We start from the raw sequence: 12,078 nt of genomic DNA, 5'->3' as shown, positions 1-12,078 counted from the left end.
GAGCTACGGCTTGCCCAAGGTCATCCAGCCAGGTGCAAGTGGAGGAGTGGGGAGTCAAACCCGGTCCTCCCAGATTAGGTTTACAATCTCCTTTCCCTTCCTGTGAAGCAGGTGGGGCTGAGAGGGCTCTGACAGAAACTGCCCTTTTTCAAGGACAGCTCTTATCAGAACTATGGCTGGCCCAAGGTCATCCAGCCAGGTGCAAGTGGAGGAGTGGGGAATCAAACCCGGTTCTCCCAGATCGGAGTCCGCACACTTCACCACGACACAAGCAGATGCAACCCTCTGAGGTAGTTCATACTGCGAGGATATGACTTGCCTAAAGTCACCCACTGAGTTTCAGGTCCTCCCTTGCCACTGGCAGAGGAATTGGGGGGGGGGGGCGTGGGGTGGCCAGGACCAGTGTGTCTCCTGGAGGTTTGGGGATGGAGCCTGGGGAGGACAGGGACCTCAGCGGGGTAAAAATGCCACAGAGTCCACCCTCCAAAGCATCCATTTCCTTCAGGGGAACTTCTCTCTGTAGTTTGGGGGTGGGCTGTAGTTCCGGGGATCCCCAGGTCCCACCTGGAGGTTTGGCATCCCTAGAACCCAGCAGGCTTCCATGGCAGAGTGGGAATTCGAACTTGGGTCTCCCAAATCCTAGTGTGACACGTTAACCACTGGACCCCGCTGGCACCTCTTCTTCTGTAAAAGGAATGGTTGTGCCTTTTTGGTGCTAGTTTGGTGTCGTGCTTAAGTACGTGGACTCTAATCTGGGAGGACCGGGTTTGATTCCCCACTCCTCCACTTGCACCTGCCACAGTTCTGTCAGAGCTGTTCTTGAAAAAGAGCCGTTTCTGTCAGAGCTCTCTCAGCCCCACCTGCCTCACAGGGTGTCTCTTGTGGGGAGGGGGAGGGAAAGGAGTTTTGTAAGCCGCTCTGAGACTCCTTTGGGGAGTGAAGGGCAGGGTATCAATCCAGTCTCCTCCTCCTCCTCCTCTCATTCCATTGACCCTCTTTTGAGGATGTCAGGGAAACAGTTTTGATTTGTTCACTTCCAGGCGGGTTCCGAATGCAACTTGGCTCCTATAGCCTTCTGAATCCCAACTTCCGCAAACCTCTTGTTCAATCCAGGGCCTCGCCTCCTTCCACAGAAAGAGGAGGGCCCACCGTCAGGATCGAAAGAACCTCCGGAGGCTTGGGGGAAAGGCAGCCGTCCCATGAGGCAAGGGGGCAGCGGATTTGGGGTGCCATTTTGGGGGTGGATGTCCGGATCACGTGAAGCGGGAGGCTGACGGATCCGTCTGAGGGAGCACAGTTTGGCTGGAAGTTTTGCTGCGCGTGAGACAAGTGGGAGGTGTTTGAGATAACAGTCGTGCGCAGCTCTTGTTTGTTCCAGAGGGTTTTGCACGGAAGAATATCTCTGGGGCTATTTTTGGGCAGGAACGCGCAGGAACGGAGTTCCGGCTGGCTCCTGAGTTGGCCACACCCAGCAGGAACTCATTAGCATAATAGGCCACACCCAACAGCAGACACTCATTAGGATTGGCTACATTAGGGGTGTGTGGCCTAATATGGTAATAGTTTCTGCTGTTGGGTGTTGCCTATTATGCTAATGAGTTCCTGCTGGGCTTTTTCTACAAAAAAAGCCCTGAATATCTCAATTCATTGCGCCATGCGCGTGCGTGTGTGTTCCTGTGGAGGATGCCACTGGGTAACTGATAGTTTCAGGGGTTAGCCGTGTTGTTCTCCAGTAGAACAGGTAGATTATTATGCACCAGTTGCTCCTTAGGAGACCAAAAGGATTTTGCAGGTGGGAGCTTTAGAGACTCAAAGGTGCCTTCCTCAGGTATCTGGTCTGGCCTCTGACCAAGGGAGTTTTGACTCTTGAAAGCTGATACCCCCCAAATCTTGTTAGTGTCTATGATGCGACTGGACTCGAATCTGCCGGTTCCACTGGATAACCGGCTTTAGGCTTAGGGTTTCATGGAAGACATATGAGCAGAGTTCCCTCTAAGAGGCGTTTGAGTCTCCAGCTCATGCATTTTGTCTTGGATCAGGAAGGAGGGCTCCGGAACAAACTAAGTTATGCAGTAGCCAAGTCGCTCGCTCACGACTTTAAACGCTGGGAGCTCACAAAGTAGAATTTTTGCTCACAAGACTCCACAGCTTAGAGGGAGCATTGCACAGGAGATGCCATTTCAAGTCCGTGGGCAGTTGTAGGGATCCGTAGGCAGGACTTGGCCCAGCAGACCATGAAGGGGCGACGAAAACCAGGGTGCTTCTGAGCATGCACAGACCACTTCTCCCTCACCACTGCATGGCCCCAGCCAGTTTGGTGTAGTAGTTAAGAGCGCAGACTCTAATCTGGGAGAACCGGGTTTGATTCCCCACTCCTCCACTTGCAGCTGCTGGATGACCTTGGGCAATAAGAGCTGTTCTTGAAAAAGAGCAGTTTCTGTCAGAGCTCTCTCAGCCCCGCCTACCTCACAGGGCGTCTGTTGTGGGGAGGGGAAGGGGAAGGAGTTTGTCAGCCGCTCTGAGACTCCAAGTGAAGGGCGGGGTATAAATCCAATCTCTTCTCTTCTTCTTCTTCTTCTTCTTTAGCTGTCTTTCTAATAAATACATATATTTTTGTATATTTTAAGTTTCAACTAGGCTTTTAATATTGGCCCCTTTTCTGGCTTTCAGACATGTCTGAGCCCGGATTCTATAGCTGCTGACTCTTTCTTTTTTTAACCATTCACGATGCACTGACTAGGTAGCAGGGCATCTCTCTGCACATGAGCTTGGCAGCATGCCCTCGTTGGGTGGGCAGAGCAGCGAAATGTGCCGCGCTATCCCTGAGCCGCATCCCCAGTCCAGTGTTCCCTCTAAGCTGAGCTAGTGTGAGCCAGCTCACACCTTTTTAGCCTCCGGTGTTAAGTGCGCGGACTCTAATCTGGGAGAACCGAGTTTGATTCCCCACTCCTCCACTTGCAGTTGCTGGATGACCTTGGGCAAGCCATAGTTCTGTCAGAGCTTTTCTCTCAAGGACAGTTCTTGAAAGAGCTCTCTCAGCCCCGCCTGCCTCACAGGCAATGCTCCCTCTCTGTGGAGTCTTGTGAGCAAAAATTCTACTTTGTGAGCTTCCTGGCATTAAAGTTGTGAGTCAGCAATCTGGCTACTGCACAAATTAGTCTGCTCTGGAGCCCTCCTTCCTGAGCGAAGACAAAAATGTATGAGCCGGAGGCTAAAAAACTGTGAGCTAGCTCACACTAACTCAGCTTAGAGGGAACACTGGTCCCCACCCTGTGGTGGCCCTCGGCCCATCCTGTCTACGACCCCTTGCAAGGCGGCCCCCCATTGGCTGGCGGCGTTCTTTTGTGAGGGCTCAGCCGAGCGCATCTAAACCGAACCGACGGGCCCGGCTTCCCAGTGCCTCTGGCAGCTGCCAGGGAGAGAGTCCTGCCGACGTACAACCCTCCCCCCCTTTTTTACCATTCAGCCCAGTTCTTTTGCAGAACCGGAGTGAGAGCCCGTTGGGTCCCATCTGCAGCGCTGCTAATGCCGTCTTCAGAAGGCAATCCCTTTGCGTTCCCTGTTAAGTGATCCATAAAATGGATGCAGAGATCCTGTCCCGTCTGGGAGGATGTCTAGAGAGGGGTGGGCAGGGTTGTGAATGTTCCCTCTAAGCTGTGGAGTCTTGTGAGCAAAAATTCTACTTTGTGAGCTCCTGGCGTTCAAGTTGTGAGCCAGTGATTTGGCTGCTGCATCCATTAGCTTGCTCTGGAGCCATCCTCCCTGAGCTAAGACAAAAATGTGTGAGCCGGAGGCTAAAAAACTGTGAGCTGGCTCACCCTGACTCAGCTTAGGGGGAACACTTGTGACTTGAGGGAGGTGTGAGGGTGGTTAAAGGATGTTAGAGAGGACCAAACCCACGTGAAGAGGACTTGAGTGAGTCCTATGATGTACACAGTACTTAAACATGGCAATATGAATTATTATTATTATTCACAAAATTTGTACCCCAGCTTTTTGCCCTTTCAAGGGCCAACTAAGTTGGCCAATAATCTAAAACAGACACGATAAAAATCGCACTTTAAAACCATTTAACATCAACCCGCCACAAACACACATCATTAAAACTATTTTAAAAAGTAGAAATGCATACAAATCATAAAAAGAGCAATGGAAACCATTGGTTAGGAAGGAGGGATTAGTGATTCTTTTGGGAAAATATCTGAATGGATCCCTGCAATTAGAACAGGCTGCTGGAGGCCTTTGACTTCTGTCCCCTGGAGCACCCGGCTTGATTCATTGAAAATGCATGAAGTCACGAAGCCATCTCATTCTGAGTCGAATTGTTGATCTGTGTCTCTCGCAAGGCCATGCAAGAGCAATTGGCAGTCTGGCGTTTGCCAGAAGGGCCACTGGGTGGCGCTGTGTTTGGGCTGGCCTCTGTGGCACTGGTAGAGAAGAGGGACTGTGGTCTTCTCTATGGTCCAAGCGTAGGTGCCACCACCCGAGAGAAGCACAGGCCGTACCTAGCAGCTGATGTGCCAAAGGAGTCATTGTTCACGACATTACATTCATCCTGGCTCCTTCTCCCCACTGGCCCTTGCTCCGAGCAACGTGCGGCCTTTGCTGAAGATAAGCCAAGTCACCACTTGCAGGGGAGAGAGAGGGACGTTGTGTCCAGTGACTATTGAGGAATGTAGATTCAGGTGGGGGTCGCCGTGCCGGCCTGAAGCAGCTGGACAAAGTGTGAATCTAGTGGGACCTTTCAGACCGACAAAGTTTTATTCACGGTATAAGCTTTCGTGTGCACACTTTGTCGGTCTGAACTGTTGGCCACTGGACTCGCACTTTGTTCTGTTGAGGAATGTGTTCAGTCCTCCAGAGCTGGCTTAGAATATTTATTATTATTTTGGTCTTCAGTACGTTTTTTTAATCTCTCCCTTCCTCCAAGGAGTTCAGAGTAGGTTGCACCATGCTTAGAATCGCAGAATGTCAGAGTTGGAAGGGACCCTGCAGGTCATCTAGTCCAACCCCCTGCACTCTGCAGGAGCGTAGCGGAAAGTTAGCCCTACAACATACCCGAAAGATGGTCATCCAGCCTCCGCTTGAAAACGTCCAGCGAAGGAGCCTCCACCACCTCCCAAGGCAGTCTGTTTCACTGCTCAACCACTCTTACATTCAGGAAGTTTCTCCTGATCTTCAGCCGGTAACGACTCCCTTGTAATTTCCACCCATTAGATCTAGTCTTGCAATCCGGAGCAAGAGAGAATAGATCTGCTCCACCTTCTACATGACGGCCCTTCAAATACTTGAAGACTACAATCATGTCCCCTCTAAGCCTTCTCTTTCCCAGGCTAAACATACCCAATTCTCTCAGTCTTTCCTCGTAAGACTTGGAGTCCAACCCTCTCGCAATCCTGGTTCTCTCTCCTGGACACACTCATAGAATCATAGAATTTTAGAATTGGAAGGGACCTTGCAGGTCATCTAGTCCAACCCCCTGCACTCTGCAGGAGCAGAGCCGAAAGACAGCCTTACAACATACCCGAAAGAGGGTCGTCCAGCCTCCGCTTGAAAACGCCCAGCGAAGAAGCCTCCACCACCTCCCGAGGCAGTCTGTTCCACTGCTCAACCACCCTTACAGTTAGGAAGTTTCTCCTGATCTTTAGCCAGTATCGACTCCCTCGTAATCTCCCTTCTCTTCTCCATTTTATTCTCAAAACAGCCGCCCCTGCTAGATAGATCTTCCCAGGGGTCATTTCGTAGAAAAAGAGGTGCAGGAGCTCATTAGCATAACTCATTAGCATAACATTTGCATATGCCACACACCCTGACATCAACGGAAGTGTGTCAGAGGGCAACACCCACCACTCAGGCTCCACTGGACTGTTTTGGATTGCTAGCTATTGGGGGGGGGGACGTGCAGATCTGTCCTCGCAGAGGAGGGAGAGCTTGTACCTGAATAAAACTTGATCTTAAAGGTGCCACTGAACTGTTTTGGACCGGGGGACTGGGGGGCTCTGCAATTTACCTAGCTGCTTCTTGCTCTGACTGAGGGCTGCTGGGAGCAGGGGGTGAGGCTTGTTGCATGTGCCCGCCCACTGGGCTTTTTACTGCCGGAGCTCCTGCCGGAAATGACCCCTGGATCTTCCCCCCTAGTTCAACATCCTAATCACGACAACACACTGCTATAAAACAACAGCTGCTATGACATAGTTTTATATCAAGCCTGAAGTCTCCCTAGAAGCTAAAATGACTAAACTGAGTCTATTGGGCTTTGGTCACATTCTGATAAGACGAGAGTCCCTGGAAAAGACAATAATGCTTGGAAAAGTTGAAGGCAGCAGGGAAAGACGAAGAGGAGAAGCGAAAAGAGATTGGATAGGAACTCTCAGGCTGGGGCAAGGGATGCACGGTATTCTTGGTGCTTGGGGGGGGGTCAATAGTGGGAGGGCTTCTAGTGTCCTGGCCCCACTGCTGGACCTCCCGATGGCACCGGGTGTTTTTGGCCACTGTGTGACAGAGTGTTGGACTGGATGGGCCATTGGCCTGATCCAACGCTGGCTTCTCTTATGTTCTTACGGATAAACATATGGAGCAGAGGTTCATCCATGGCTCTTAGCCACAAGGTATAGATAGGAACTCTCGGCCTGGGGTGAGTGATGCTCTGTATTCTTGGTGCCTGGGGGGGGGACAGTGGGAGGGCTCCTAGTGTTCTGGCCCCACTGCTGGACCTCCTGAGGGCACCTGGTATTTTTGGCCACTGTGTGACAGAGTGGGGCGCCGTTTGATCTGCTGTCGTGACAGTTCAGCAATAGATTTTATCTGCACGATCACACAGTCAACATCTGCCTCCTGTCCCCAGCTGTTGGTTTCCGGCTCACAACCCCTTTAACCCGTTTAAAGCCGCAGTTTCCCCTGTGTAATTGCTTCTCCGGTGTCAAGCCACTTCTGATTATTTAAACCCCCTCCCCGCTCGGAAGCCCGAGGCTTCCGCTTTTCGGCCACCATTTTTTTTGTGCGTCGGCGGTATGCACATAAGCGAAGCTCCGCTCCCGCGTGCTTAAAACCAACATTTAAACAGTCACTAGTTTTGAGTTTGGGATCCCAAAGAGGCCAGTTTCGGGCAAAAAGTTTAAAGGGAAGTCTTCTGTCAAAGCGGTGAAATCATGGTGCTCTGCGGAACTGTCAAGCGAAATCCGTGATTTGCCCTGGTAGCTCTGCACATGTGTGAGGATAAAGTTTTTCAATTCCATGGATGAACAGTTATGCGCATGCGCAAACTGAGAGGGACCTCCATTTGCAAGACCTGCAAAAGAAGAAGAAGAAGAAGAAGAGATTGGATTTATACCCCGCCCTTCACTTGGGAGTCTCAGAGCGGCTTACAAACTCCTTTTCCCTTCCCCCTCCCCACAACAGGCACCCTGTGAGGTGGGTGGGGCTGAGAGAACTCTGACACAAACTGCTCTTTCAGGAACAGCTGTGCCAGAGCTTGTGACCGACCCAAGGTCACATCAGCAGGTGCAAGTGGAGGAGTGGGGAATCAAACCCAGTTCTCCCAGATTAGAGTCCGCACACTTAACCACGACACCAAACTGGAGGTCCTTAATTCACAGGGTTGCCAGCCAATGCTCCCTCTAAGCTGTAGAGTCTTGTGAGCAAAAATTCTACCTTGTGAGCTGCTGGCATTAAAGTTGTGAGTGAGCCATTTGGCTCCTGCATAAATTAGCTTGCTCTGGAGCCCTCCTTCCCGAGCTAAGACAAAAATGTGTGAGCTGGAGGCTAAAAATCAGCTCTGAAAGAACTTGTGACTGACCCAAGGTCACACCAACTCAGCTTAGAGGGAACACTGGTTGCTGTGAGTCGGAAGCTACGTGTTGTCACTTAACAAACACACATAGTCCTGTAACATTATTAGAACTACGTTATCCCCTAATATTTATGCAAGCTGTTTTTCTCCCCCTGGTCCTTCCTTTGGAAGCCCTTTTTAATGCCTGGGCCCATTTGATCTCCAGGCGGCCCTGTCCCTCTGGAATGAATCCTAGCTGCTCAGCTCTTGTATCCTTTGGCACCGCTCAGGATTGTGCGAGGTTGCTGGGACTCTTTCCCAGCCTTCAGGACAAGCGCAAGCAAGCGCTGGAAGGGATTCTTTCTCAAGTGAACGTGGATCAATCATGCAGGGTTTTGTGTTTGTATACGGCAGCTTTTGCAAAATGAATGAGACAAGGGAAAGTGAAGTGAAGGGCGCGGTGGAGGAGCGGAGACAGAAGTGACAAGCCGCTGGCGGAAGCTCCTGGCTGGCGTTGTCAGCTGAGACACCGGCTGGGCCGCTAAGCAAAAGCCAGAAAGGGAGGTTGACCGGCCGCTGTGTGGTGGTATTGGGTCCGCAAAGACCCCAGCGTGGCCAGGAGGCTCCTGTAGGCAAGAGCCCGCCGGCTTTGGATAAGCTCTCTCAGAGCCAGGGGAGGTAGCAGGGCGGGATTTGCTTCCGCCCCAAAGTCCCAAAGCATCCCAGCCAGTGTTCCCGCTAAGCTGAGTTAGTGTGAGCTGGATCACAGTTTTTTAGCCTCCGGCTCACGCATTTGTGGCTTCGCTCAGGAAGGAGGGCTCCAGAGCAAACTAATTTATGCAGCGGCCAAATTGCTTGCTCACGGCTTTAATGCTGGTAGCTCAGAGAGTAGAATTTTTGCTCACAAGACTCCACTGCTTAGAGGGAGCGTCCCAGCCACCTACAGACAGCCTGGGAGAAGGTGTCTTCTGGTGTCTATAGGATGGGGGTGGGCTTTTTTGCCCTTTTTACCCACGTATAATGACCCCAATTGAGCATTCCCCCCCCCATGTAAAGCCCATTTTACTGAAAAATCGAAGGGATTTTGATTCTCATGTTGTATTATGCTGTTCCACAGAGCAGGAGCCCAAACACTGGCAGGATCTATGTTACGGTTCTTAACTCTGGGTTGGGAAATCCCTGGAAATTTGGGAGCAGAACCTGGGGAAGGGCAGGGAACCTCAGCGGAAGATGACATTGTAGAATCCCCCCGCCGAACCAGTCATTTCCTCCACGGGAACCGAGCTCTGTCGATGTCACTCCGGGAAATCTCCAGGCCCCACCTGGACGTTGGCAGCCCCAGCCTATATGATCATGTCTCTATATGAAAGATGAAGAAGAGATTGTATTTATACCCTGCCCTTCACTCAGTCTCAGAGCGGCTGACAAACTCCTTTCCCTTCCCCTCCTCGCAACAGACACCCTGTGAGGGAGGCAGGGCTGAGAGAGCTCTGAGAGAACTGCCCTTGAGAGAACAGCTCTGACAGAACTATGGCTTGCCCAAGGTCATCCAGCAGCTGCAAGTGGAGGAGTGGGGAATCAAAGCTGGTTCTCCCAGATTAGAGTCCGCGCACTTCACCACTACACCAGACTGGCTTTCTGGAGATGGGTCTTTTGTGTGTGTATCTACCGGGCACTGGGTGTTTGTTTCTTGGACTGTGTTTGTAGGCATGTCGATTGCTCTCCCTTTGCACAGCCCATCCCATTTCTCTCTCTTCTGCTCAGCCTCTGCCTGCAATTCGAGTTGCGGTCCGGACTGGGTTCGGCAGAGCGTGTCCCGCGGACTCTGCTGCTCCCTGACCCACCGGGCCTCCGGCTAGGCTTGAGCGGCTAAAAACCCACCTGCCTGTGTCCCTGCCAGCTCATCCGGGTCTTCGGCTGGGAACGGTCATTCCCAAGGCCTGCCAACAGAGTCCCTTTCCCCCGGGACTGAGCCCAGGAGCTGCCACGTGGGCGCTCTGCCCACTGTGATCCTCAGTGCCAGGCCTTTCGCCCCTCTAGGACACCTCTCTGCCTTTCCCAACCTTGGCTTCCTCTTCTTTCTCTGCCCCAAGTTCAGATGTCCTGGGGCGCCATTGTCCTGCAGATGCCAAGAGGGAAGACCTGTGCCAGAGGCTACCTGCTGTGTTTGTGGCCCCATGAGATTTGAACTGAGGGCTTTCCAGCTCTCTGGTCTCCTGCTGAGCAGATGCAGGGCATTTGGGCACTGCCTGAGCACCCCCTTCCTTGTCCGGCCCTTTCCTCTGCTCCTGGCTTGGCTTCCAGAGGCCCCCCCCCTGCGTTTCAGCTCTTTGCGGGGGCTACAGTTGCAGGCAGGGGAGCTGCTTCTGGGCAGGTCCGCGTGGTGTGTTTGGCAGCTCCGTGCCAGGGCTTGGGCACTGCCAGGCGGGAGGGTGGCTGTTGGCAGGAGCCCTGCACTCTCTCTCGGCAGCTCTCCGTCGAGGTTTGGCAGAGCCAGGGGGTGTTATGACGCCTCGCTCGTCTCGGCGGCTTCTGGCATGTTATAGGACCAAGAAGGGAACTTCCACTGTGCAAACATTTGTCTTGTTTAAATATTACACAGCCCTGCAGGGCGTCTTGCGGCAGTAGGGTGGGGCTCATAGGGGCTGTTGCCAGCTCTGGATTGGGAAATCCCTGGAGATTTGGGGCAGTGGAGCCCGGTGAAGGCAAATTTTGGGGAGGGAAGGGAGTCCAGTGTTCCCTCTAAGCTGAGTTGGTGTGAGCCAGCTGACAGATTTTTAGTCTCTCGCTCACACATTTTTGTCTTAGCACAGGAAGGAGGGCTCCAGAGCAAACCGATTTTATGCAGTAGCCAAATGGATCGCTCACAGCTTTCATGCCAGTAGCTCACAAAGTGGAATTTTTGCTCACGAGTCTCCACCAACGGGAGCCCCTTAGCTGTGGAGTCTTGTGAGCAAAATTTCTACTCTGTGAGTTACTGGCATTGAAGTTGTGAGCGAGCAGTTTGGCCACTGCATCAGTTAGTTTGCTCCGGAGCCCTATCCTCCCTGAGCTAAGACAAAAATGTGTGAGCCGGAGGCTAAAAAACGGTGAGCTAGCTCACACTAACTCAGCTTAGAGGGAGCATTGGAAGGGACCTCAGCCAGGTGTGATGTTCTAGGGTCCACCCTCCAGAGCAGCCGCTTTCTCCAGGGGAACTGATATCAGTTGTCTGGAGTTGTAAATTCCAGCGGATCTCTAGGCACCACCCCGACGCGTTTTTTTGGGGGGGGGGGAAAGAAGGTAGGAGTGACGGGACTTGGAAGGAGTCTGAGCGCTGGGATCAAGTTCCCCTCTGCCCCATAGCCTCATCCCCACGGTCCTCTTAATACCGCTTTCTGCTTTTGGCTCTTCTGGAGCAATGAAGCTTTGGAAAAAGTGCAGAAAAGGGCACCTCGAATGATAAAAGGGTTGGAACGCTTTCCCTATGAGGAAAGGTTAAGGCGCTTGGGGCTCTTTAGCTTGGAGAAACGACGACTGAGGGGTGACATGATCGAGGTTTACAAGGTTGTGCATGGGAAAGAGCAGGTAGAGAAAGAGGTACTTTTCTCCCTTTCTCACAATACAAGAACTCGTGGGCACTCCATGAAATGGCTGAGCGGTCGGGTTAGAACGGATAAAAGGAAGTCCTTCTTCACCCAAAGAGTGATGAACACTTGGAATTCACTGCCACAGGAAGTGGTGGCGGCTACAAGCATGGACGGCTTCAAAAGGGAATTAGATAAGCATATGGAGCAGAGGTCCATCAGTGGCCCCTATTAGCCACAAGGTATAGATAGGGGCTCTGGGGCAAGTGATGCTCTGTCTTCTTGGTGCTTGCGGGTGGGGGTCAACAGTGGGAGGGCTTCTAATGTCCTGGCCCCACTGGTGGACCTCCAGATGGCACCTGGTATTTCTGGCCACTGTGTGACACAGAGTGTTGGACTGGATGGGCCTTTGGCCTGATCCAACATTAGCGTCTCTTATGTTCTTAAGAGAATTTAAGCTGCTCCTTGGAGGACTAGAATTCTGACACTTCCCTTCCCCCCATATCTTTCTCCACCTCTGTGTGGGGGGGGGGATCCCAGCCTGGGGAAAAGTACCTGAGGGTCCTCCGGCTCCCACCTTTAGGGTCTGCCCCCGTAAGGAGGCCGCGGCTGATCTCTCCATTCTCTCCCACAGCGACGTCCGACGGCACCAAGGAAGGCCTAGAGAACATAAAGGGGGGTGCCTGCCTGTCGAAAGGCATGAAAGTTGTCTTGAAAGTCGGCCAGCGTAAGTTGCCGGGGGGG

At 52.4% G+C, this 12,078-nt stretch overlaps 1 protein-coding gene across 2 annotated transcripts in view; it reads left to right on the top strand.

Annotated features, from left to right (window-relative positions):
- EFNB3 (ephrin-B3) overlaps window positions 1-12,078 on the top strand; it is a 68,195-nt gene that overhangs the window by 47,353 nt on the left and 8,764 nt on the right. For both annotated transcript variants that reach the window (XM_015422409.1, XM_015422408.1), the window contains exon 3: window positions 11,969-12,061. In XM_015422409.1, the coding sequence (XP_015277895.1) occupies window positions 11,969-12,061 (93 nt within the window). The remainder of the gene's footprint in view (window positions 1-11,968; window positions 12,062-12,078) is intronic.

This window comes from Gekko japonicus, unplaced genomic scaffold, assembly GCF_001447785.1.
Source record: "Gekko japonicus isolate JY-2015 unplaced genomic scaffold, Gekko_japonicus_V1.1 scaffold1082, whole genome shotgun sequence".
NCBI classification, from domain to species: domain Eukaryota; kingdom Metazoa; phylum Chordata; class Lepidosauria; order Squamata; family Gekkonidae; genus Gekko; species Gekko japonicus.
This window is presented reverse-complemented; position numbering and strand designations above follow the sequence as displayed.